Source organism: Cololabis saira, chromosome 1 (genome assembly GCF_033807715.1).
Source record: "Cololabis saira isolate AMF1-May2022 chromosome 1, fColSai1.1, whole genome shotgun sequence".
Lineage (NCBI taxonomy): Eukaryota > Metazoa > Chordata > Actinopteri > Beloniformes > Belonidae > Cololabis > Cololabis saira.
Genome location: NC_084587.1, coordinates 11,746,501 through 11,772,115, shown reverse-complemented (window position 1 = coordinate 11,772,115; position 25,615 = coordinate 11,746,501). Strand labels below are relative to the sequence as shown.

At 37.8% G+C, this 25,615-nt stretch overlaps 2 protein-coding genes across 2 annotated transcripts; both read right to left on the bottom strand.

Moving 5' to 3' along the window:
* Positions 1 to 1,550: 1,550 nt before the first annotated feature.
* LOC133460246 (coiled-coil domain-containing protein 149-A-like) lies at positions 1,551 to 11,909 on the bottom strand. Its single transcript, XM_061740875.1, has 12 exons — positions 11,724 to 11,909; positions 8,045 to 8,206; positions 7,879 to 7,917; positions 7,469 to 7,576; positions 7,174 to 7,290; positions 5,461 to 5,633; positions 4,921 to 4,993; positions 3,997 to 4,081; positions 3,708 to 3,855; positions 3,507 to 3,583; positions 3,131 to 3,196; positions 1,551 to 2,263 (listed from the first exon to the last, which is right to left on the bottom strand). Exons 1-12 carry the CDS (start codon positions 11,775 to 11,777, stop codon positions 1,779 to 1,781), a joined length of 1,587 nt encoding a protein of 528 aa, XP_061596859.1. The 5' UTR covers positions 11,778 to 11,909; the 3' UTR covers positions 1,551 to 1,778.
* Positions 11,910 to 16,351: 4,442 nt separating this feature from the next.
* LOC133460163 (leucine-rich repeat LGI family member 2-like) lies at positions 16,352 to 23,225 on the bottom strand. Its single transcript, XM_061740762.1, has 8 exons — positions 22,977 to 23,225; positions 22,556 to 22,627; positions 21,926 to 21,997; positions 21,672 to 21,743; positions 21,452 to 21,523; positions 21,009 to 21,178; positions 19,625 to 19,789; positions 16,352 to 18,378 (listed from the first exon to the last, which is right to left on the bottom strand). The coding sequence occupies exons 1-8, from the start codon at positions 23,156 to 23,158 to the stop codon at positions 17,543 to 17,545; spliced, it is 1,641 nt and encodes a 546-aa protein (XP_061596746.1). The 5' UTR covers positions 23,159 to 23,225; the 3' UTR covers positions 16,352 to 17,542.
* Positions 23,226 to 25,615: the final 2,390 nt, after the last annotated feature.

Genomic DNA, 25,615 nt, shown 5'->3' with positions numbered 1-25,615 from the left:
GCAGTTTTCCATTAAAAAATACGTCAATGACAAGTTTTTTTTGCTTTTTTTTCACCGTACACAAAAGAGGATAAAGACATCAGCATTTTTGTAAACGTTTAAGCATTTATTTTAAAATAAATATGTCAATGAATTAAGCTAAAGAAGGAAATAAATAACCTTTTTAATCAAATAGTGTATGGACACACACAGTTCAACATACATTTTTTTAAATCGTTTCCAGTGAAGTATAGTTTTTCCAGACTGCAGCTTCTAGACAAACCACCAAAATGATTGACACATTTCTATATCTACTAATGCAGATTATTCTGATGTGCTTGTAAGGTGTTATAAAAATAAAACTGCTTCTTTGTTTCAACACTGTGCATAGCAGCTGGATGTGCATTTGTTGCACGGTAACTATCGAGATACAGTAAGTTTGTTTTTAACGTCACAGAGGCAGCACGTAGAAGTGGGAGGATGACGCAGAAAAACTGACAATCTGTTTTTAATTAGCGCCATCTTTAAGGAACATTCTGCAGTTAAAATAAGCTTGGCTCTATCATTACATGGTTAGGTGTGTAAATCTTCATCAGGGACAAAAAGGACATGAACTGAAGCAGTTTTGTGTCTTAAGAGGAAAATATGTGCTTACAAAAAAAATGGAAAATGATGTCAGCACGGGTCAATTTTTAACCTTTAACAAGACATAAAAATGTCGTTACAAATGGAGTGTCTCAGAAAAAACCAAGATATAAACCTTGAATTGTAGTTCATTGTAGTGTTGTGTACAAAAAGTGCATAAAAAAAAAGACTTTCCATGCAGGCATCTCCATTTGATTGCTGCCTGATTGCGTCATTAGTTCATACAAGTGAACTACCGATGTTGCAAAAGTTATTAAGTTCTTGGCCTCTGCTTCTAACAGTTGCCCATTTTGTATAAATTATACATTTTTTGACAAAATAAAATGAAAGGAGATGTCTGTACAGTCGTTTCTGTACGAATACAAAGTTAAGATAACTTTAATTTGTCTGTAGGTGCCCTATCCGCACCGTCACCTACTGTAAGTAGGATGGCTTTTGAAAGTTTTTCCAGAGATTTAAATTGCAGTTTATTTAGCTGTAAGTGCTACACTTAATATTCCTTTTTGTTTCAAACACATATTTCATTCTCACTCAAAACTGATTCAGTTGACATCATTTTGGTCCCTAATGAAAGATTACACTCTTTACCATCTTATAACAAACTTTGGGTCGTTTAAATGCTTACATTTTCCTTTAATAGGCAGATGGCAACAGGAACTGACCTTTGTCATCATTTCTATATGAAACAAAATTAATTTTCAATGTATAAATGTCTAATTACAGCAGCAGCAGAATTATAACATATCTTATGCTCTCCGTCACGATTAAGACCAAATTTAAGTCCCTCGGTAATAACAATTTTAATGACTGCTAAACACTGAAACTGAATGTCAAAAGCATAAATACTTGATCTCTAAAAGACAGAAATTAGAGCCATAGCCCTTTTGTGCAATTTTTTTAGACACGCACTAAAAAAAGAAAGTAAAAATAAGCCTGTGCTACAATGAAGCTGCTGCACGAGGACGCTGGAGGCAGCAGTTGTGTCAGTCGCACAAGTCCTTTGTTTAGGTGACGTTTTAAAGGTGGAAGTACATGAAAATATCAGAGAGCACATAAGAATAAGTTCCCTTTTGTTTGGTCACAGTTGCGTCTTTTTTTTCTTAAATGTTATGAGACAAGCGACTAGTTTCTGGAAGACTTTGCGTGTCCTGATTTCACTCCATGTCCTCCTGCTCTTCAGAAACTGTTGTGGAGACAATATTATCATCCGCTAGACAAGACTCAACAGTCTCAACAGCTTCCACCTCCCCGGGAAATTCTTTTGGCTCTTCTTGTCCTCCTCTCATTGGCTCAGAGTCGTCTCCGGGTCGGCAGGTATCGGACGGTGACCGGGCTCCGCTCGGATCCAACACTTCAGGAGCAGAGTCACTCAGACGCCCGTCTTCTGTTGGTAAAGCAGCACACGCCGTTACGCTCTCCGGTCGATCACTTTCATGACCGTCTCTGCTTCCTGGCCTTCCACTCGGAGGGCTGCTCGGCTCATCCTCGCTGGGCTGCTGTGAAGCGATCTGGTGCGACGCTTCCACGTCGGACGATGTCGGAGCATCTTCTTGACAATCAGGAACTGCTGGTGTTTCGGCAACTTGGTTCAGAACTTCAGGAGTGCTCTGCTGTGTGGACGGTTCAGAACCATCCAGACCTGCAAGAACCAACAGCAGACTGGCGTTACAGAAATAATGTCACACGGAAAAAAGGTGGGTGAGTGATGGATTTAATATTTCCACTAGGCCTGTGTTGAAAAAATTGATTTCCCAATTCTAAATCGATTCTCATATTAATTCCTAAAAGTCGATTTTTTTTTTTGGGGGGGGGGATTTTTTTTTTTAATTTTCTTTTATTTATTTATGTATTATTTTTTTTTCATCATTACATTACAACTTTTGGTTATATTTTTGTTTATCCCCCAAAAAGGAATGTTTTGTTGGACACGAGAATAACTGGTGCCATGTTTTTGCCTTTAAATATGTTTAAAGGTATGAAAACATTAAAGTGTTCAGATATAATTGTATACATTGTCTATATTTCATTACTTTATACACTGTCTTGGGGTTACATTTGCAAAAAATGCTAAAAACCAAATTCTCAAAAATTAAAAACCAAAATAGACCGAAAATGGAACAAATAAAAACGGAATGTGGGAAAAATTAAAACCGATTTCATCCGTCTCTGTTTCCTCCCTGGATCTGTTTGGTGATTCTGCCCCACATGATGTTTCTAAAAGCAGTTCTATCAGCATTCTGGGAGCTGATTGGTCCTTACAGCATCATTAGCTGCCAATACTTGCTGTTGAATCTCAATATAATACTAATATTTATATTTTGCATAACTACAGTCATATAATTCATGCAACAACTCAAAAAACAGTTTTAATAACACTAACCCAAATCAATATCGGAATTGGATCGAATCAAATCTTGATAATCAATTCTGAATCTTAAGAATCAGAATCAAATCGATTCTTGACATTTGAATCAATCCCCAGCCCTAATTTCCACAGATAATTCACCTTCCTGTCCAGGAGAATCAGCAGCTTCAGCTTGTTGAGAGCGAGGGACCAGGAGATCTCTGCCTTCTGTGACCACAAGAACATGACATAATAGAAGATTTTATCCTCTCAGGTAAAAAACAATTCTTAAAAACTACAAAACTGAATGAATGTGAGAACATTCGAAGATGAAATTCAGAGTTCAGTTAGTAAACTGCATCATTATTAGAGAAACATACTTCCACAAAATCCCAGAGACACATTATAAGTCAGGCCTCCAGGTAGCAAGAAGAAAAAGAGCAGGAAAAGGAGAATAAATAATTGTAAACAGTGGACAGATCACAGGTTAGTTACATAATTATTTCCTAATAGTACCTATTGAGAAACTTGAACCCACCTGGGAGTCTCCACAACCCTGACATCTCCAGTGTTTTCAGTTTGGTCTCCAGCTCTGCCACTCGAATACCGAGAATCCTCACAAAACAAAGAAAGAAAAGGAGATGACGGGAACAGTAACGAATACAACAGTTTCTGTTCAACACTCATTTGTGCAAATTAAGAGTTGATCTGAGCAAACTGAGACTGTGAAGAATAATACTTGTTGATTTGCCGTTGGTGTTGGATCACCATGTTCTTCTCGTGGATGGTTTCCAGCAGAGCGGTGGCCAGAGACTTGAGGTCGGAGATGGACTGAGGAGTCACCGGTAAGCTGCAGCCGTTTTCCTCAGACAGGAGCAGCTCCTTCACTGGAGTCACATCAGTAATTACAGTTAACAGTTAACCCGCAAAACACTGACAGGACATCTCAAGGGTTTTTGGAAAATCTGAATTTGAATTGAATGCATGCAAAGAGTGAAAAAGTGAGTTAGTTGTGTTCGTTTTCTGACCTTGTTTAGCAGAAAGCACCCCAGTCAGAGCCCCGCTGTTGGGTTTGCCGCTGATTTTAGAGTTCTTCCTGCTCTCCAAAGCACTCTGAAATCATTTGTAGGCATTTCAAAAGTTAAAACACACATACAATGTATAAACTGGGATATACTCAGTACTGAAGTTGAGGGGGGATAAGGGGGGATGGCATCCCCCCTGAAATAAAAATGGTCAAAATCATCCCCCCTGTAAAACTGCCATCCCTTATGTCATTTCATCAATGAATGTGGTTTTACTGCTATTTCAACATTTAGAGTCATCACCAGAAAAATAACTTATTTGACAATTTTCACCTGTTTCAAGTAAATTTTCACTTGAAATAAAGTAGGAAAATCTGCCAGTGGGACAAGATTTATCTTCTCATTAAAAGCAAAAAAATCTTGTTCCACATGCAGATTTTTCCACTTATTTCAAGTGAAAATCTACTTGAAACAGGTGAAAATTGTTGTTTTTTCCAGTGATGAGTCTTGTTTTAAGTGTAATGAGATTTTTTTTTACTAAAATGAGACATTTTAACTAGAAATAAGACAAATATTCTTGTTAAGATTGTGAGTTTTTGCAGTGATCCATTTTACTTATCCTGTGAAGGACAGAGTCATATTGATAAATTCAGAAAACTGTTTTTATTGTTGTGTTTTGATTTATTTGATGTAAGCCCAGTAGATATTTAAAGCTTACAGAAGGCTGCATTTAACTGCTGCTATGTCATTCCTGCAGTATTTCTGCAGGTGTTTTGGTCAGTGCTATTATTTGTAATATATTATATTATTTGTAATCAGCACAAATTATCTGTCCCCATATGATAAAATCCACCATCCCCCCTGATTTTATTTTAAAACTCGAGTACTGGATATACTGTATATATAAACCAAACAGAATGCAGCTACCTTGTACTTCACCAGGTTGGTTTTCAGCAGGCTGACCTCATCTTGAAGCTGATTGAGCCGCTCATGCAAGTACCTGAGAGATATGAAATCATTAAGCTGAGGACTATCTAAAAATGTGCTAATAGTATAGAAATGAACACCAAAGAAGCCTGCAGACAACTGAACTGAACCACTGAAATTCACATCATAACGTTGCATCCTCTGTCTAGTTTAAAGCAGGGGTGGGTAATCCTGCTCCTCGATTGCCGCTGTCCTGCATGTTTTAGATGTTTCCTTGCATCAACACGCCTGATTCACATGAATAGTCATCACCAGCTCGTCATCAAGGTTTGTATAACTCTGTAAACAACATGGTCATCTGTATCAGGGTGCGCTGAAGCAGGGAAACATGTAAAACATGCAGGACAGTGGAACTAACTCTGGCTTATGGCCATCTACAAACTAATAACGGAGAAACAGGAAGCAGGACTTCAGTTAAAATAATAATTATTCCAACAATAATCCACAAAGGAACTACTGAAGTAGAAATTTAAAAGAAACCTGTTTTCCACACAGAGTGCATCTATGTCTAGAATCCGAATCTCTTCGTTGCCCACGATGTGATTCATTTCCACGTTGAGCCGGTGAGCCTTCTGCTGAAAGACGTCCCGCTCTGCTCGAACGTCCTGCAGCTCGTCCGTGAGCGACTTCACGCTGTGTTCCAGCACCTCGTTCTGCAGACAAACAACACCCGCCGAGTCGTTACAAAAAGTGTGAATCCTTCAACTGAAACAGAGAATCTTTTGCTGGTTTATTTGTTAGATATTTTACTTTCTGAAATTCGATTTGTGACCTGACTGTTTGTAGGTAACTATCACACAAATCCTCAAATTGTCTTTTCATTATAACACAGTTATACATATTTAACATTGGCACATTTTGGTTTGATGAACATGAAAGTGGTTCTGAACAGATAACCTCTTATACTTACTTATCAAGTCATGAGAAATATTAGGTAATTACTAGGTAGCTGAGACTTCAGAATGATGTTCATCAGTTAAAAAACAATGCAAATACGTTGAATATCTCTTCTTACACCGTCCCATCACAACATTGAAAAGAGAAACAAAAACGGGCTTGATTTTGTCATGAAAATCACTGGAGGCAGACTTTTGGACAGTATTGTCTAAGAACACAGTTCCCGGGATTCTTCTCAGGGTGGAAGCTCACTTATACTGAACTGAGGTAAAGTGGAAAAGTGTCCCGTGGTCACACAGATTGAAATTGAAATTTCTTTTGGAAAACCGAGGATGTTGTGTTCTCAGAACTAAACAGGTGAGAAAGCATCTCGGTTGTTATCAGCACTTACTCCACAAGCCTACAGCTGTGACGGTATGGGGGGGCTGTTTGTGTCCATAAAAGGGGCAGCTTCCGTTAGGGCAGGGGTCGGCAACCCAAAATGTTGAAAGAGCCATATGTCGAGAAAAAAGTCGAAATGTCTAGAAAAAAGTCGAAATGTCGAAAAAAAAGTTGAATGGTTGAGAAAAAAGTTGAAATGTCAAGAAAAAAGTCAAAATGTTGAGAGAAATTTCGAGAAAAAAGTCAAAATTTCGAGAAAAAAGTAAAAATTTCGAGATATAGTCAAAATTTCGAGAAAAAAGTAGAAATGTTGAGAAAAAAGGCGAAATGTCGAGGAAAAATTCGAAATGTTGAGGAAAAATTTGAAATGTCGAGAAAAAAGGCAAAATGTTGTGGAAAAAGTCAAAATTTCGAGAGAAAAAATTTAAATGTCGAGATTAAAAAGGAAAAAGGAAGAAAAAAAAAGGAAAAAAAGAAGAAAAAAGAAAAAAAGGGAAAAAGAAGAAGAAAAAAGAAAAAAGGAGAAAAAAGGAAAAAAGGGAAAAAGAAGAAGAAAAAAGAAAAAAGGAGAAAAAAGGAAAAAAAAGGTCAAACATTTTTAAAAAAGCTCCAGGGAGCCACTAGCGCGGCACTAAAGACCCGCGGGTTGCCGACCTCTGCTTTAGGGTATCTACGGATCGTAAATGCCCCCAGTGGAAAAATACTGGTATGTTTTCGCTGTTTTATCTTGTGAATACAATAAGGGTTGATTCAACACATTTATATGTGTTTTTATTTATATTCTATCGTGTTCCAACTTGCATATTTAAATAGTCCTATCAAAGCTTACAGTAAAGTAATGTGGTCACAACAGACAGCAAAGAGACCTCTGAGAAACATCAGCTGGATAATCTAAATAGAGACTTGGGTCCTCACTTGTTCTCCAGCTTGTTCCAGCTGTTTGACCAGATCTTCTCTCTCGTGTGCAGGAAAGTGTCGAACCCCGACCTCCTCATCTCCCAGCCTCTGTTTGGTGATGGTCATTCGTAGGAGCTTGAGGACAGACGACAAAACAACGATTCTGAGTATGACAACTGGGTACAAACATTATTTTTCTCTAATTATCTCATTACCGCACCCTCACAATAACACGGCTCACTTATTCTGCAGACAGTTTCTCGCTGTTGACGATTTGATGATGATGGTGATGATGAACAGTTTGATGTTCTACCTTGTTATCACCTTGAGCTTCGAGCAGCCGCTGCTTCAGCTCCTTGACCTCCTCAGAAAGCCGACTGCTCTTTTCTCTCGAGTCCCTCAGCAGCTGGGCTAAATTCACCTGAGTAAGACAAGAACACAAACCCCACAGGTTAAACTGTTTGTCAAGTCAGCTTATCGTCACATTCTGAACAGCACAAAAGAGTATTTCACATCTAAAATATGTGTATGAAGTAAAGAGAGCATGACTCATCAGTGTCAAACACCGCCATCAGTACCGTCTCATCCCTTCTGTATGTTTTTCTACACAGTGGTCTTTAAAGATCAACCATGTCAGCAAACACAAATATGCTGCACGTGCATGTTATTTTGCTTCTGTTGTGTGAAACACATCGTTCCGACACAAGTAGGATGATTACTTACTTGATTCCTCTTCTCAGGAGGCAGAGACGGATCTCCATCCTGTTAATTACAGAGACAGAACATCATCATTTCTCCACAACACAATAACAGACGGCTCATGAACACTGTTCTCCAAGTGGCTCCAAATATCTACGTGGCTCATTGAAAGCGTACGAGTTCAGCTTACAATGAGTTCTCTGTACTTCTTCTTGAGCGCTTGATGTCGCTCGCGGAGCTGGTTGGCCATCAGCTTGTACTGATCCCTCTCCTGCTGGCAGGTGTCCAGCTCTTTAGACAGGATCAGAAGAGCTTCTGTCTTGCTCTCCAACTTCCGCTTGCAAACCAGGAACTGCTCATGAGAACGAATGTTAAAAGGTCATTGTTACACTTTGTAAAAAATGAATTACATATTATAATTAAGCAGTTGGGACTATATGATACAAACAACTATCTCTTTACAAGGCATTCATATTGTTTGTGCCACCTGTTCTGGCTCCAACCATCTCCTATTTTTATCTTCTTTGTTTATAATGAACCATTTAATCAGCTAAATCAGAAAAATAAAATAGGTAGTGTGAACTCCCAGAGAATGCCCTGGGTTGGACTGACCTTTCGTGAACACACCAATTTAAGGGGTATTTCAAATTTTAGGACTCGCAGAACACGAACAACAATGAAAAGATTTTCTACATCAGTCATAGGAGTTAAACTATGGAAAAGAATGGATTCAGAATTAAAACAATGTCCAAACATTAACCATTTTAAAAACAAATATAAAAACATGATTTTCACGAGGTACAAAGAGGAAGGGGTTTAGTGGCCTTTAGGGGCCTGAAGATAACACTATTGGGTGAATGGGTAGATTTGTTTATATTTATGTTCAGAAATTGGCATCTTATTATAATTATATGCGTATGTATACATGTGTAAATATATATTCAGTCTTTGGAGCCCCCAAAACACTGCTCTAAAAGATACTAAATACTACTAAACTACACCAATTAAATTGATAAAAACCAATTAGATGAGTCCACCTGTACTGCAAAACTGTAATGACTCAGATCCGCCATGTTTGTTACACAAAAACTTCATCAACTTCCTTCCTTCCTTCCTTCCTTCCTTCCTTCCTTCCTTCCTTCCTTCCTTCCTTCCTTCCTTCCTTCCTTCCTTCCTTCCTTCCTTCCTTCCTTCCTTCCTTCCTTCCTTCCTTCCTTCCTTCCTTCCTTCCTTCCTTCCTTCCTTCCTTCCTTCCTTCCTTCCTTCCTTCCTTCCTTCTCGTACGTTGTGCGTCGATTTAATGCAGAACCATAAATCAGCTTTACACAAAAACGTCATCAACGGGAATTTATCGTTTTTACCGCGAGATGACAAATTCTTACCGAATTTTTTTGACGGTTTATCGTGAACGGTAAAATATCGCCCATTCCTAGTGTGAATACGTGTGTAAGTATATATATATATAGATATATAGATATAGAGCAGATGTTAATATAGGGATAGCATGGTACAGTATAAATAAGTATATTTATATAAATATTTATATGGGCATGTGTGTACAAATATATAGAAATACTCAACTATGTGTATAGGTAAGTGTGTGAGTATAATTATAGTATAGTTAGTTATTATAAATACGTGTTAATAAATGATTAGTGAATGGGGGTAGGATTAAATAAGTTTACACTTCTTCCTACTCCTTTTTGCACATGTAAATTAAGATATTAAGTGTTAAAGTATGAAATTCTTTGTTTTGTTTTCTTATCTTCTCTTTAACTGTTTTGTATGTACAAAATCAAATCAAATCAAAAGAGCGCTGGGATAAACTCCAGCAGACTCCAAACACCCTGAATAGGGATGAGTGGACGGATGGAAGGATGGATGGATGGATGGATGGATGGATGGATGGATGGATGGATGGATGGATGGATGGATGGATGGATGGATGGATGGATGGATGGATGGATGGATGGATGGATGATAGGGATGGTTTGATGGATGGATGGATGGATGGATGGATGGATGGATGGATGGATGATAGGGATGGTTTGATGGATGGATGGATGGATGGATGGATGGATGGATGGATGGATGATAGGGATGGTTTGATGGATGGATGGATGGATGGATGGATGGATGGATGATAGGGATGGTTTGATGGATGGATGGATGGATGGATGGATGGATGGATGGATGGATGGATGGATGGATGATAGGGATGGTTTGATGGATGGATGGATGGATGGATGGATGGATGGATGGATGGATGGATGGATGGATGGATGATAGGGATGGTTTGATGGATGGATGGATGGATGGATGGATGGATGGATGGATGATAGGGATGGTTTGATGGATGGATGGATGGATGGATGGATGGATGATAGGGATGGTTTGATGGATGGATGGATGGATGGATGGATGGATGGATGGATGGATGGATGGATGGAAGGGATAGATGGGCGTTCCCTAAATCTAAATATGAAAGATTGTCCTCATCCCTCTTAAACTGAATTCCGCATGACTCTTTTCTTCGTATATGTTACAGACTTTTCCCCACTAACCCTCTTCTGATCCATGGAGCCATTCATTATTTATCTATAACTCTCCTCCTTCTGGATCATCTTTAAGTACTCATGTTGACAGACTACTCTGGAAAACCAGTCAAAAGTCACCAGCATTCAGTTTGGTGCATGCTGTTTAGGTAATGGGTGACTTTCAAACGCTCTGACCCGAACAGACCAGACACAAGGAAACTGTTATAATCTGACACTAGGAAACTGTAATAATCTGACACTAGGAAACTGTAATAATCTGAAACGAGGAAACTGTAATAATCTGACCATAGGCAACTGTAATAATCTGACACAAGGAAACTGTAATAATCTGACACAAGGAAACTGTGATAATCTGACACAAGGAAACTGTAATAATCTGACACAAGGAAACTGTAATAATCTGACACAAGGAAACTGTAATAATCTGACACAAGGAAACTGTAATAATCTGATTATCTGACACAAGGAAACTGTAATAATCTGACACTAGGAAACTGTAATAATCTGACACAAGGAAACTGTAATAATCTGATTATCTGACACAAGGAAACTGTAATAATCTGATTATCTGACACAAGGAAACTGTAATAATCTGATTATCTGACACAAGGAAACTGTAATAATCTGTAATAATCTGCTTCCTCATGTATGAACAAGTTCAGAGAAACCGCATAGCTGAGATTCCAGTTGAGGTTTCACCACAACATTTCAACTGTTTCTGTTCCAATACGAGGCGCTTGTTATCGCCAAAATAGAAGGGGACGTGAATATTTCACAAGAACATTATACAGGACTGTCTCAGAAAATTACAATATTGTGATACAGTACTTTGTTTTCTGTAATGCAATTAAAAAAACAAAAATGTCATACATTCTGGATTCATTACAAATCAACTGAAATATTGCAAGCCTTTTATTATTTTAATATTGCTGATTATGGCTTACAGTTTAAGATCAAGATTCCCAGAATATTCTAATGTTTTGAGATAGGATATTTGAGTTTTCTTAAACTGTAAACCATGATCAGCAAAATTAAAATAATAAAAGGCTTGCAATATTTCAGTTGATTTGTAATGAATCCAGAATGTATGACATTTTTGCATTACAGAAAATAAAGGACTTTATCACAATATTCTAATTTTCTGAGACAGTCCTGTAAGAGTGTTTTAGTGGATATTTTCACTCTCTTTTCTCCGTCTTGTTTTGATTGTATAGGCTGATTTATGGTTCCGCGTTACACCGACACAGACCCTACGGCGTAGGTTCTGCGTCGATTTAACGCGGGACCATAAATCAAGTTTACGGCTCTCACCTCGCTGAGCAGCGCCTGCCAGTCGCTCTCGCTCCTCCTCCTGGACGGATCCATCTCACCTTGCAGCAGGTGTAAGGTTGAAGAAAACGCTAGTTGAGTTTCACCTAAGCATCACTGCGTTGCTGAATTTAGAGACATTTTAGATCACCAAAAACGCCAACACGGATTATCTGCTGGAGAAGTACGGAGAACATCACTTCCGCCCACGTGACGTCGGTGTGACGTCACGACGCATTCACTGACGGTCGTTAAACAAAGTCACACTCTTCTCAAGCCTGAATTATGGTTCCGCGTTAAATCGACGGCGTAGGCTACGCGGCGACGAGCGCCGTACGGTGCGCGTCGCCGCGTACCCTACGGCGTAGGTTCTGCGTTGGTGTAACGCAGAACCATAAATCAGCCTTCACTCTTGATTCACTTTTTGAGAACATACATGCAGAAATTTAAAAAGGACATTAATAATAACTGTTCCTTCTGTAATTTACATCCAGAAACAGTTGTTAATTTATTCTGGCTTTGCTCTCATTCGAAAAAACTATATTTTATATGTGTATTATATATTATTTTTATATGAATATATTTGTATCTAGGAAATCTGAGGAGGTCTCAGGGTTTTTTTTTTCTTATTTAGGTTATAAGGTTATAACTTATATGTATGTATATGTATTATGTGTAATTTATAGTAGTTTTGCTGTGTGACTGGGCCCCTATTCATAAGCTACAGTAGCTTCTGGGGAGTCCCATTTTACAAACCTCAATTGATTATTATCTGTATTTGTGTTTTTTTTAATTATTTGTAAAATAAACTCTAAACTTAAACTTAAACTATTGATATATATATATTGACATTAGCAAATGTATTATTGACTCTTTCATTATAGATTTTAATTTACATTGGGAAAATATTGTTTTTGGTTTCCATTGTTACCCTAAGAAAGAAGGAAAATGTTACTTTTTGATAAATCTGTTTTTATTTCTTGCCAAATTTCATATTCATAAGAAGAAAACCCCTTGCTTTTATGTTTTCCAGAAAGAAATGGAACTTTACTTAAAACTAATCACTAAATCAACAAATGAAAAGGCTATTAAAATCTTCTTGAATAACGAACATCACCCCTGGCACATGTTCTGTATTCTATTTGTATACTCTTCCTGTATACTATTCTGTGATAATTCTTTTAAATAAAGTTTAGAAAAAAAGGCAAGTTTATTTATATAGCACAATTCAACACAAGGTAATTCAAAGTGCTTTACGTCAACATTAAAAGCGGCAAGAGATAATTAGACAGTAAATAACAAATAAAATTAAATAAAATTATAAGAAAAGAAGGTAAAATAATAAAAAGCACAAGTTGCTGAAAACTAAGGGCAGTACAGTACCGCAGGTAAGTATTTAATTTAGGAGTACGCTTCAGTAAACAGTAATGTATTTATTGGAATAAAGTGTGGCTTTCGCCATACAATTGCTTTTTGACCCATACAGTTAAGGGAATTTCATTGAAAATTATGCACAGGGTTTTTTAACCACTATGATACCTTCAAAGACTTAAAGGAGCTTGAGGCTGGATTTATGAAAAAAAACTGTATACGTTTTAAGTTTTCTAGTAATAATGTCAGATGAAGCGTTCCAAACCAAAAAGAATGAGCCCTCTAGTGTATCTCTCCATTGCCTTGAACAGGCTGTGTGCTGCAAAATGTGCTGCAATTCGGTCCCGAATTTCCCGCGCTGTCCTGCGGATGTGACGTCACATGACGCTGCATGCGCGTTCTCTCCGTTTTCCCGTGCCGGCTTCACTGTTGGCTGCAGTACCCCCGACGGCCGTCGTGGTGAAGGGTGGCGCTAGAGAGTCTCATTTCTTAAAAGGAGCCTCAAGCTCCTTTAAAAGTGATCACTTTTTGTGATGTCCAAAGGGAAACAATTATACATTTATTTTTGTATTGCCCATGTACAAAACGTCTCTGGAGTAAACTTTCACGTTTTGTTATATTTTTCTTTACTTTGGAAAAATGTTTTATTTGGTCATACAGCTTGTGACAGAAGGAAACACCTCACTTTTATATAATTAACCTGCTATTTATTTCGCCAAAATTTCTCATACATAAAACCAAGTTCTCTAATCAATTCCACAGAATTAATCTTATATGTAACATTACATTTCCTCGATAACAGATAGCACAAAGAAAGCCTTAAAAACCTCTTGACTTTTCAAACAGTTGAATTTATTTGAATAAACCCGGTGTACTTTCATTTATTTTCTAACAGATCCCTGGCATTTTGTGTAAGGGAATACTCAAGTTGTATTCATTTTCATTTTCTCCATGCTGCTTTTTTTGTTCATTTTCAGCTTGTTGTATGCCATGTTCTGTTATGTATGTATGTTATACTTTGGTGTTGGTTTTATTTTTTCACTTGGCTTGTTAAACAGTAAGTCATTGGTAAAGTGCATTAGAAATGTAACATACGGTAGTAATAATTCATCTGTGCTAATATTCCAAGACATGATCTTATTTCATTTTTGACAAACTAGTTCATTCATGGCATCTTAGCCATGCCAAAATTGATCCAATGAAGGAATTTGCTTTTCACACTACCAGAGACATATTTCTGATGGTGCAAAGAGATTTGTAAACTTGTAAAACACTGCAAATAAATATATTTTGGTCTGAGCTACATACAAGAAGTAAACAAAAGGAAACTCGGCACCAAGCGTGTTTGAGATCTTTTAAAAGCGCTCTATAAATAAAATTGATTATTATTATGAGCTACGATGCTACAGACAAAAATAATATAATGGAAAATGATTTTTATTGGTTGAAAATAATATTTTGCAGATTTTTTCATTGGTTTCCAATCATAATTGATTGGGGCTGACCTTGACCGATCCCCAATGGAGCTTGGGTTCATTGATCTTATGATCTGCATGTTTTAGGTCAGATGCCCGTCCTCCCCCTCTGCATTTATCCGGACTTGGGACCAGCTCAGAAAAACACATGACCTGTGAACCCCTGAGATTATCGTCTAAAGCGAGCAACTGCTCCATCAGATATTCCTTCTCTAAATGTTTGCTCCTCCAAATCTGCCCGACTCTCTTCAAGTTGTTTATTACGTTTCTGCAAAATGTTTTTCTCCTGCAGCCCCTTTTCCTTCTCTGTCTGCAGTTGTTGAAGACTTTCCTCCATTTTAATCTTTGTCTCATGTCTTTGACTTTTTCATTTTTCCCTCATGTTCTTTACGGTCTTCCACCAGATTTATTTGAATGTCAAAAACATTTCTTTGTTCAATTTCCATTTTTTTCTGGTTCTCCATCGTAATTAGTTCCATTTCAGTATTTTCTAGATCTATATTTTGCCGTATGGGTTCCAAGTATCTTCTTTGGTCATCCAAGTTCATGTTTTCTGCTTCCAGCAAATCAGTTTCCTCTTGCTCATTTCGTGCATTGCACCGTTCATTCTCTCTTTATTGTCTGCAAAGATCATAGGGGATGTAGGACAAACTATCGTAGTTGCAAGGGCACATAAATCCCATTGTTTCTCAGATACATGTTTTGAGCCTTTTCAGTAATCAACCCAGCTAAGACGTTCAAGTATATCCGTTCGTGCAATCTAATTTTCAAAGTACGGTAGTTTAAATAAATAAGGAAGTCCTCGGTACTTATAGCCCAGGGGTCGGCAACCCAAAATGTTGAAATTGGACCCAAAACACAAAAAACAAATATGTCTGGAGCCGCAAAAAATGAAGAGTCTTGTATCAGCCTTAGAATGAAGGCAACACATGCTGCATGTAGCTATATTAGTTAGAACTGGGGAAAGATTTTTTTTTTTCATTATGCTCTTCGAGAAAAAAGTTGAAATGTCGAGAAAAAAGTTGAAATGTCGAGAAAAAAGTCGAAATGTTGAGAAAAAAGTCAAAATGTTGAGAAAAAAGTCGAAATATCGAGATTAATGTTGAAATGATGAGAAAAAAGTCGAAAAGTCAAGAAAAAGGTCAACATTTTGAGAAAAAAGTTGAAATGTCGAGATTAAAAAGGAAAGGAAAAAGGAAGAAAAAAGATAAAAAAGAAGAAGAAAAAAGAAAAGAAAAAAAGAGAGGAAAAAACAGAAAAAAAGGAAAAAAAAAGAAAAAAAGGACAAAAAAAGAAGAAAAAAGGTCAAACATTTTTGAAAAAGCTCCAGGGAGCCACTAGGCCAGCGCTAAAGAGCCACATGTGGCTCTAGAGCCGCGGGTTACCGACCCGTTATAACCATATGACAACACTCACCTGTGATCGCCACAGTGGGCCGTGGTTGAGCCACGCACATAGAGTTGGTTCAATGGTCTTTAATGGATCCCCGTGAGCACATTCTTACGTTAGAAGTTCTATATGAGTGAAAGCCCACTTCTTTATTATTACCTCGGCATTGGTTTAGTTGTAAGTCATAAGAGAACTGCTTTGGGAAGGGCATGAATTGATATTTTTTTCCCAACAACATCTGAATAGATGATGAAAAACACAACTTGTACTCGATAGTATTTGATGCATTTAATCAAATAAATTGTTTATAAAATGATATAGCTTAACTAAGACATCATTCTATTGTTATAAGTTTGAAAAAAGAACAATTTTCCAAACCTTAAACAAATTTCAACAGTGAATAAAAAGCATTTAAAACATATATAAAAAAAAACCCAATCACATTTGAAAATATTCTCATCAAAGCAGCTTTTCAGGCTTTATAAAACTGACATAACATGTCACTGTAACTCAGTACGAACACTTACTGTTACACATTTTGCATAGGAACTAACAGTAGGTCTTCTGCATCTATTAATCAGACACTAAGAAGCATATATGCAAACTAGCTATGAATACTGCACATGTAAACTCATATTTATGTTCTGTATCCTGTTATCCTTTGATGGAAAAGAAACCTGCCCTTTTTAATTGCCAGCCAAACCACAGAGGTTAGTTGGATGAGATGGATTTATCTTCTCTGATAACTAATCATTTTACAGCATTTTTAAAAATAGGCCACAGCTCCGGGTTTGTTCATACAATGTCTTCTGTCTGTGCATTTACAACAGTTTGAGTAACATTGAAGTTTGACTTGTACAGACTTATAACACTGCAGCAAATAGAAGAGGCCGGTCCAAAATGTCATTTTTATACACTAGCTGTACGGATACCAAGGCTTACAATAGTGATTTATTTCGATAGGCTGATTACTCCCAGGGATAACATTAATTTCCATTTTGCAGCAAGCAAATATTCTGTTCTCACTCAAAATTGCCTAAATTACAGTATTTTAGTACTTAATGAATGTTTACAATGTTTCAAAAGCTAATATTAGACCTAGGGCCATTTTAACTCCATCATTTTCCTTTAATCTTCCAGGCGCAGCATAAAGATTCACATATGATGGACTTGGAGCTTATACGTTTTTCACTACCTGTATTGGGTGGCCATGCTATATACTCTTGACAGCCATTGCATAAATAAGCACTCTTCTCCTCAAGCATTGTTAGATTGTCAGGATTAGAATAAGTCAACATTTTTAAGTATATGCCAGATTTGTCACAGCATTATTTTCATGCAACTTCATTTCAAACAATGCCTTGATCAGTTTTTCGGGCCTCAGCTTCAAGTTAACAAGCTCTGGTATTGTATCAGTCATTTCTTCTATGCTGCTTTACATTTCTATGATTTGCATAACCTTGCAAAACGTTTTGCCTTAAGAAAAATCATATATTGCGCTGCATAAGTAAGATTATTTAGCACACAAGACTCCTTTGTAGCATACACACATTACTGATATGACAACCATATACTGTGATCAGTCATTTACAAGCTTAGATCTATATATATATGCTCAAAAACCATTGATTTCCCTTTGAGACTGGAGGAGAAGATGAAACTCCTCCGGTCAGTGGTCACCACAGTGAATGACCGAGGTGACTGCACATAAATATCCTTGAACTTGTGATATGTTTTGGTCTCGGCATCCCAGAGGTGGATCTGAGTGAAAGAGTAATCGCTACCGAGAGCAAGATAGTGTCTGTCCTCGAAGGTGAAAGGCTGGAGGACCATTGCTCCTCGAGAGGGAAGAGCCTGCACCTCAGTGAACACCTTACCGGCCCACTTGAGCACTTTGGAGTCACCAATGTAACAGGCAAGGGCCAGATACAAGTCACCCTCCAGGCGAAAAGCTTTGACCGCCACCACGTCATCAACTTTTGGGATTTCAATGTGAAGTATGAACTTCAGGGTACTCTTGTTCCACAGGTAGATAACGGGTGCCTGGGAGCGACTGGCTAAAATTAGATAGCTCTTCCCATCCACCTCGACAAACTCGGCATCTGTGTCACGAAACCATTCATGGAGAAACTGGTAGGAATGAAAACCGGTCTCATTGCGGTCTGATTGGTCAGTCCATTTGTAGAGAGTAGACATGCCTGCCTTTGAGCTGTCCACGATCACAAAATACCAGTCACCGTCCATGTGAAAGGCCTCAATGTCATTCGGTTTTGAGATGTTGAAGACCTCGATTGTTTGAAACTTGGTGAACTTATTTTGTTTTTCATCAAGCTTGTAAATGTGGGAACCTCCAAAGAGCTGGGTGACTATCATCAACACATGGTTTTCAATCAGAACTGACTTGCATCCAACAACGGATTTCCCTATGGAGAAAACAAAAAGCTTTTAGTGGTGATACAACTCAGAATATGAAGCTTTTTCGGATGATTTTGTATGAAAAGACCAAAAACCAACAACAAATCCATCTGTTAGCACCTCTCAACCTAGCTTGCTATGACATTTCTCATCCAATGTATCTTATTCATGAAGACATTCATCCTTAAACATTGTTTAATGGCATTAATTCATTCTCTAAGTGTTACGTAGCTGTTTCAGTGAATGGAAAGCTCTTAAAAACTGCACCAGAGGGGGGTATTTTTTCCCTCATGCTGCAGGATTCTTGATACACCCATATCTGTACTCTTCTTGCCTCACTTTTCTAAAGTAAGTAAAAGAATATTTGCCTCTTCAAACAAAGAATGAGCATCTGTCTTGCCCTCCACTGTTATTTATAGGTGAGCGGACCATCAATAACCCTATCCTTTCATTAGAATAAACGAGGAGCTATAATGAAGTTTTAGACAGGGGGTTGTACCATAATGTTCTGTGTGAGAAATACAATGTGCTCTTTGTGCATTAAAGCATATGCAACTTGAGTGTAACATAAAATAGAGTAAAAAACGAATTCCTGAAAGACGTTTAGACACAATGAGACATCAGTTGTGCTTTTACACTTAAACGTATTAGTTCCTGTGGCTCATACTGCACAGCTATGGTTTTTCCACTTTGCTAGGTAATGCTCAGAGTGCTGCCGGGTAGGGTAATTATCTCTTTATGTTCGGCTTATTTGATTTATACAACCAAAGTTAAGGCTTCTATTGAGCACTTAGAGGAAGAAATCTCAATTTTAGGCTTCCATCCAAGTTGGCTCATTGTAAGTTGTAAGTCAAGTCTAATATTCTAACAAAGTCTCATGACAAGTTTTTAAAACTTTTAAGACTTTTGTGCTCTGTGTTGGCTTCCCTACCTCTTCCAAAAAGCCTGCAGAACCCACGAGCAAGGGAGGAACAAACTGTGTTGCACATTTAGTGCAGGCAGTATTTCTAGCACAAAAATACAATACCGGTACTTGTGGAACTGCCTCAGAATAAATGAATGCATACTATTGAATATAAAGCAATACATCTCTACATTTATGATCCTGTAGTCTTGAAGATTTGAATGTCATTGACGGTTCATGAAGGTTGTAGGTACATTGGGCTTTGACTATGCACAGAATCCTTGTTTTCCTATTTTTTTCATGGCATGTATTGAATGAAAGACAGAATGAATTACTGAGTGTTGTCAAACCTGTTATATTGTCAAACTTTCTGAAATTCAATTCAATGTGATCCCATTCCATGACCACGCAGCTGTTGGAGTTCGGGGCAGCCATCGCCACAAAGATGTCCTCTTTAAAGGAGAAGATGTCCGATGACATGGACTGAATGGGAATAGACTGATGACGCACAAAGTCTGTGAAATGCAGACAAAAACACAAACTGCTAGTTTTGCAGATCCAGGTATCAGAGACCAAACTTCTTACATTAATGTTTCAAGTACTGAAAAAACCATCGTCCGTGGAGACTATCATATACCTATACCATTATAATAAGCTCAAGCTCAAAATGCTTTGATCTGGTAATTTCAACATACAGCAGAAATATATCTTGTATTTTTTTGCAGCAGCGGCATTACCATATCCAGAAGTGATTTTCAACCACTGCTCATCACCGTTTTGCTGGTAAGGCATCAGGTCTTAGTTTCATGGGTGTTAGTCCAAAAAATGTATCATTACTGCAAACAACTGTTCAGTGCCTGTCCCTAAAGTCTAGTGACTAGCAGAGTAATGAAATACTTCCATGCCAGTAGAAGAGAAGACAACGGTGATGCATGCAAGAGGCGATGGTGAGAAAATGAACATTTTTGGGTAGTGTATCATGGGATTTTTTTTTTTAATGTGCCATGTCTCTAAAAAGGTTGAAAAACTGTGATACAGTATACATGCTATCCGGAGCATGTATACTCTGACACATTCATAATGGTGTCCCATTGGACACTTTAGAAACATACGAGTATTGAACCGCTTTCTGTTAGAACTTTTCATCATCAAATATATTTTTGTGACCACACCAGTGTGAGCCAAGTATTTCTCATGTTTTGTCCTGTCATCTTAATTTTGTTGTCAATATACATCAACTTCTGCATTTCAGATATTGCAATTGACTTTAAAACATGTTTGAAGTTTGGATATTTTAACGTTTGTAAAGATTTTTTACAGCATGAAGAAAAGGATCCTATGTCTATGTCTACAAAAAGCTTTTTAGAGGAATAGTTATTAATATACATTGATTCTATTTGTTTTTTTGGGCCTACAATCATACATGCTCATGTGCTGTTAAATTATTAAACCATTTCACTAATGTACTTTTCTTTATCCTGACAATTCTGAGTACACTGGCAATAATTGTTTTTACAGTCATTTTTTGCTTTTACTACTACGCCTTGTGTTCCTTCTGACAGGGGGACTGCCAATGGAAATTAGCCTTTTGGCTACAATTGGGTGCATTTACATTTTTAAAATGTTCATTAATGTACACTTTCCCTCTATAACAAATAAATGAGAAATGAAAGGAAATGAAATGAATAACCAGTGTACTCATGAGCGCCTTTGATGATGCACTTGCTCTTTTACCTGTAGAAATACATTCACCCGGAGGAATAGGAAGGTCATTGAGTCGTTTGCCCTTCATGTCGCTGGGGCCTGCACACATGACATCTGATACTGTGGCGTTCGTGTTTTTCAGCCAGGTCATCAACCACTTGTTCTCACAATTGCACTGGAAAGAGTTTCCTCGCAGATCCCTGATGCATGAAAGCAAGAATCATCAGCAGTGAATGACAAACTAGAAACTGCATGTGCAGAAAAAAATGCAAATGTTTTCCTGTGTTTAACTGAATTGTTTTTAATAGTTATATCATACTATTATTGAGTGATTCATTGCCAAATGTCTAGGTCTGAGTCAGTTCACTTTGGAAAGCATTATGGAAAAAGGAGATGTATCCTATTTCTCTCTCAGAAACACACACAAACACACACACACACACACACTGCTGACACCACAACTGCTTACTCACAGTTCCAGCAATGAATCCAAGTCGAAGAAGAGATCTCTTGGCAGAAACCTCATCTCGTTATTTGCAAGGGAGCTGAGCCAGACGCACAGGGAGACAATAAAAATCAGTTCCTGCCTTTCCTCAATCTTTCTTTAAAGTTGCTGTATCATTTTTTTTCTCCCTAGGAAATATGAAATGTGATACTCTTTGCAATTGATAAAGAGAAGGAAACCAGACTTACAGATGAGTCAGAGCTCGTAGACCCCGCAAAGCATTTTTGGTGATTGTATTAATCTTGTTTCTTTCAATAAACCTGTAGTTTACCATTGTGAACATACAAAGAAATACAACACAGTTATGACACATCAGATAGCAAATGTGGCTTTAGTGATTGACATGGGTAGCTCAGGGTTGTGAATAGTCGTGCACAAATGCAGTGAGTTTATAAAAGAAAATAATGTACGTCTGTGATTTGTTTGCCTTCTAGATACTTACAAATACTCAAGGTGGGAAAGACCAGAAAAGGCGTCATCTTTAATTGTAGTCAAAGAATTGGCATTGAGAAGCCTGTAAAGAGAAACCAACTGTGAAATGAAGCTGAACCTTTGTGTTTTGCTTATTCTCCAACTCTGAGTTTTTTATTTCGGTCAATTTGGATACAACATAATACAACATAAAAAAAGGTCCAATATATTAAATCGCACCGAAAAGGTATAGGCTGAAGCCAAGGCTTATTATGCCTACCCGTTTATGAACCTCGACTCAGGAGGTTTTATACAAAACAAAACTAATAATTTGGGTTCAAACATTGAAAAAGAATGGATATATTGGACAAGTAACAGATGTATCTAGACAAGAAGCAAAGACAAAAACAAAACAAAAAACATACTATAAATTGCAAGGAGTGATAAATTAAGTGGTTCTTGGCAAGAGGTTAAGAGTAGGGTGTGTAAAAAAAAAAAAGATTTTTAACATACCATGGCTTACAAATAGTTTATCATTATCAAATCTATGTTACCCCCTACCATTCGTTGTGTTTGTGCTGCATTGTCTGATCAGCAAAGCACATTAATATCAATTATCTATGAAGAAACAACGTTTCCAAGCAATATTAAAGGCACTTACAGCAGCTGGAGAGAAGGCATAAGTGAAAACACCCCTTCAGTGATTTCCGCAATGGATCCGTTTACTATGCTTCTGTTGGGAGAAGCACAAAAAAGGACACGTTAATACAAATAGTAAAAAAAAAAAAAAAAAAAAAAAAAAAAAAAAAAAAAAAAAAACATCAAGAAGCAACTCAGTTGAAAGGCACCCAATCTTAAGGCTGATTTATGGTTCTGCGTTACACCTACGCAGTGCCTACGCCGTACGGTACGCGGCGAGGCGCACCATACGGTGCGCTTCGCCGCGTACCCTACGGCGTAAGCTCTGCGTCGATTTAACGCGGAACCATAAATCAAGCTTTAGTCGTAGTAATATTACTAAGTGTTTTTCGTGGTCTATTTAAGCCCGAACTCTTTTGCTTAAAAATTCCATATATACTCACAGTGAGTTCATCTCATTCGGTAGTATAGTCCGGGGGATCTGCGCGGCACCGACGCAGATGATGCTCTCTTTGGAGCAGGTGCATCCTGAAGGGCATTTAAAAACCTTTTTGGATTCAGCTTCTCCGTAATAAAAACACAACAGCACCAGAGCGGTGGCCAGGCAGCGCACGGCAGACGTCATGTTGCTTGTGGGGCATCAATGCGGAGCTGGGAGCGCTGCGGTCGGAGCGAGGCTGTTTTCTCCTGTCCTGACATCAAACTGCAGCAGTACAGAGGAAACCCCTGACACGGCCTGATACGGGGCTGCCGCGGCCCGGAAGGGACGAAACAAACACAACAAAACCGAGAAAAAGAAGAAAAAAAACTGATTCTTTTATAATCGCATCTATAATATACAGGACTGTCCCAGAAAATTAGAATATTGTGATAAAGTTCTTTATTTTCTGTAATGCAATTAAAAAAACTGAGTAAAATGTCATACATTCTGGATTCATTACAAATCAACTGAGATATTGCAAGACTTTTATTATTTTAATATTGCTGATTATGGCTTACAGTTTAAGATTAAGATTTCCAGAATATTCAAATTTTTTGAGATAGGATTTTTGAGTTTTCTTAAGCTGTAAGCCATGATCAGCAATATTAAAATAATAAAAGGTTTGCAATATTTCAGTTCATTTGTAATGAATCCAGAATGTATGACATTTTGCATTACAGAAAATAAAGGACTTTATCACAATATTCTAATTTTCTGAGACAGTCCTGTACTGACTTCTTCACACAGGTTTAAGGAAGAGCAGAAAACAACGCCTTTAAATAAGCGTTTTCCTGTCAAGGTGAGCAGAAACATGAATCCTTACATCCAGAAAACTGGTTCACATGCAACACTTTCCAATGCAAAGCTGACCTGCCTAACTAGCAAAAACACTGGATAAAAACCTTTTATTATTTTAATATTGCTGATCATGGCTTACAGCTTAAGAAAACTCAAATATCCTATCTCAAAAAATTTGAATATTCTGGAAATCTTAATCTTAAACTGTAAACCATAATCAGCAATATTAAAATAATAAAAGGCTTGCAATATTTCAGTTTATTTGTAATGAATCCAGAATGTATGACATTTTTGTTTTTGTAATTGCATTACAGAAAATCACAATATTCTAATTTTCTGAGACAGTCCTGTAATTCGCGAAGGAAAATAATTTAAAAGGATCTGTGTGGATGATTGAAGTATATCAATTCGTTGTTGGTAAGCTTTTAAGTGCCAACATGAATTATTAAAGTGACGTGAATATGTTTCATGTTTCATGTTTCATGTTTCATGTTTCAAGTTGAGTTTATTCATACATAGCCATTAAAATAAACGTATAGGCTACAATTGAAACCAATCAGACATCTTGTTCCTTTGGCATGTATGAATGGGTCCCCCAAAGTAAGCTATTAAAGCACATCCCCTTTTGGGAGGGGGCCCAAAGTTCATGAAGGAAAAAATGAAAATTAAAGCTGCAAGCAGCGATGAACGGGCCCTCACAATCCCCCCCAGCGCCCCAAAATATTATAAAAAGTGCCTTTGCTGTTCACATAAAACTCAACTTATCATCATAACTAATTCAGGCCAATGAAGGTCATGTCCTCAAAACCGAGTCCGATGACACCACCCACGACTCTTTATGTCAAACCATCCAAAAGTTATGGCAGAATGTAGGAACTATCAAATATGGACCAACCAGATGATGGGGGGGCACGCTTTTTGGCGTCTAGCATGACCACAGTAACGCTTTTGACTGAGAAAAGTAATGCCCATCGTCGCAGGATCGAGACCGACATTTTGATGTATAACACACCTGGGTGCACGTTACGGTTCGGGCCGCATTAACGGCCGAAGAAATGGCATAAATTGTGCCAAAATTACACGATTAATTCAAAATGGCCGACTTCCTGTTAGGTTTCGGCCATGGCGCCAAGAGACTTTTCTTTAAGTTGCGACATGATACAGATGTGTACCGATTTTCGTACATGTACATCAAACCGTATTGTGGGGCTTGAGGCACAAAGTTTTATCTGTATGGACCAATCAGATGAAGGGGGGGCGCGCTTTTTGGCATCTAGCGTCGCAACTGTAACGCTTTTGACTGAGAAAAGTAATGCCCATCCTCGCCGATTTTCGTGCATGTACGTCAAACCGTATTGTGGGGCTTGAGGCACAAAGTTTTCTAGGCGGCGCTGTTGAGCCATTAGGCCAAACCCATTAATGCAAACCATTAAATATAAAATTTTCCGCCAGGCCTGGCTTGCGTGCAAAATTTGGTGACTTTTGGGGCACGTTTAGGGGGGAAAAAAGGCCCTCATTTCGTCGGAAGAAAAACGAGGAAAAAAATAAATAAAAAAAATTCCTACAGATACAATAGGACATTTGCACTGTCAGTGCTCGGGCCCTAATTACAGTACAATGTGGTACCATTGGGAATATGAAAACAGTAGACATTACAATACATACAATCAAACATACAAATACATACAATCATTCATACAGTCATCCCAATATCTCCGTTATGTGGCAAGGGTATTTTATAAATTGGTAGACAGTAAATTTACTTTTAGATTTCTTTTAAAAATGGAGAGAGAACACAGAATC

Bases quoted from the DNA above. Each gene is read 5' to 3' on its own strand.
- LOC133460163 (XM_061740762.1), bottom strand. From the start codon at position 23,158: ATGACGTCTGCCGTGCGCTGCCTGGCCACCGCTCTGGTGCTGTTGTGT. The intron at 22,628-22,976 runs GTGAGTATATAT...TTCTCCCAACAG, and splicing joins CCGAATGAGATGAACTCACT to AAGCATAGTAAACGGATCCA. The intron at 21,998-22,555 runs GTAAGTGCCTTT...TTCTCTTTACAG, and splicing joins ATGCCTTCTCTCCAGCTGCT to GCTTCTCAATGCCAATTCTT.
- LOC133460246 (XM_061740875.1), bottom strand. From the start codon at position 11,777: ATGGATCCGTCCAGGAGGAGGAGCGAGAGCGACTGGCAGGCGCTGCTC. The intron at 7,577-7,878 runs GTAAGTAATCAT...TGTCTTACTCAG, and splicing joins CTCCTGAGAAGAGGAATCAA to GTGAATTTAGCCCAGCTGCT. The intron at 2,264-3,130 runs GTGAATTATCTG...TGGTTCTTGCAG, and splicing joins TGATTCTCCTGGACAGGAAG to GTCTGGATGGTTCTGAACCG.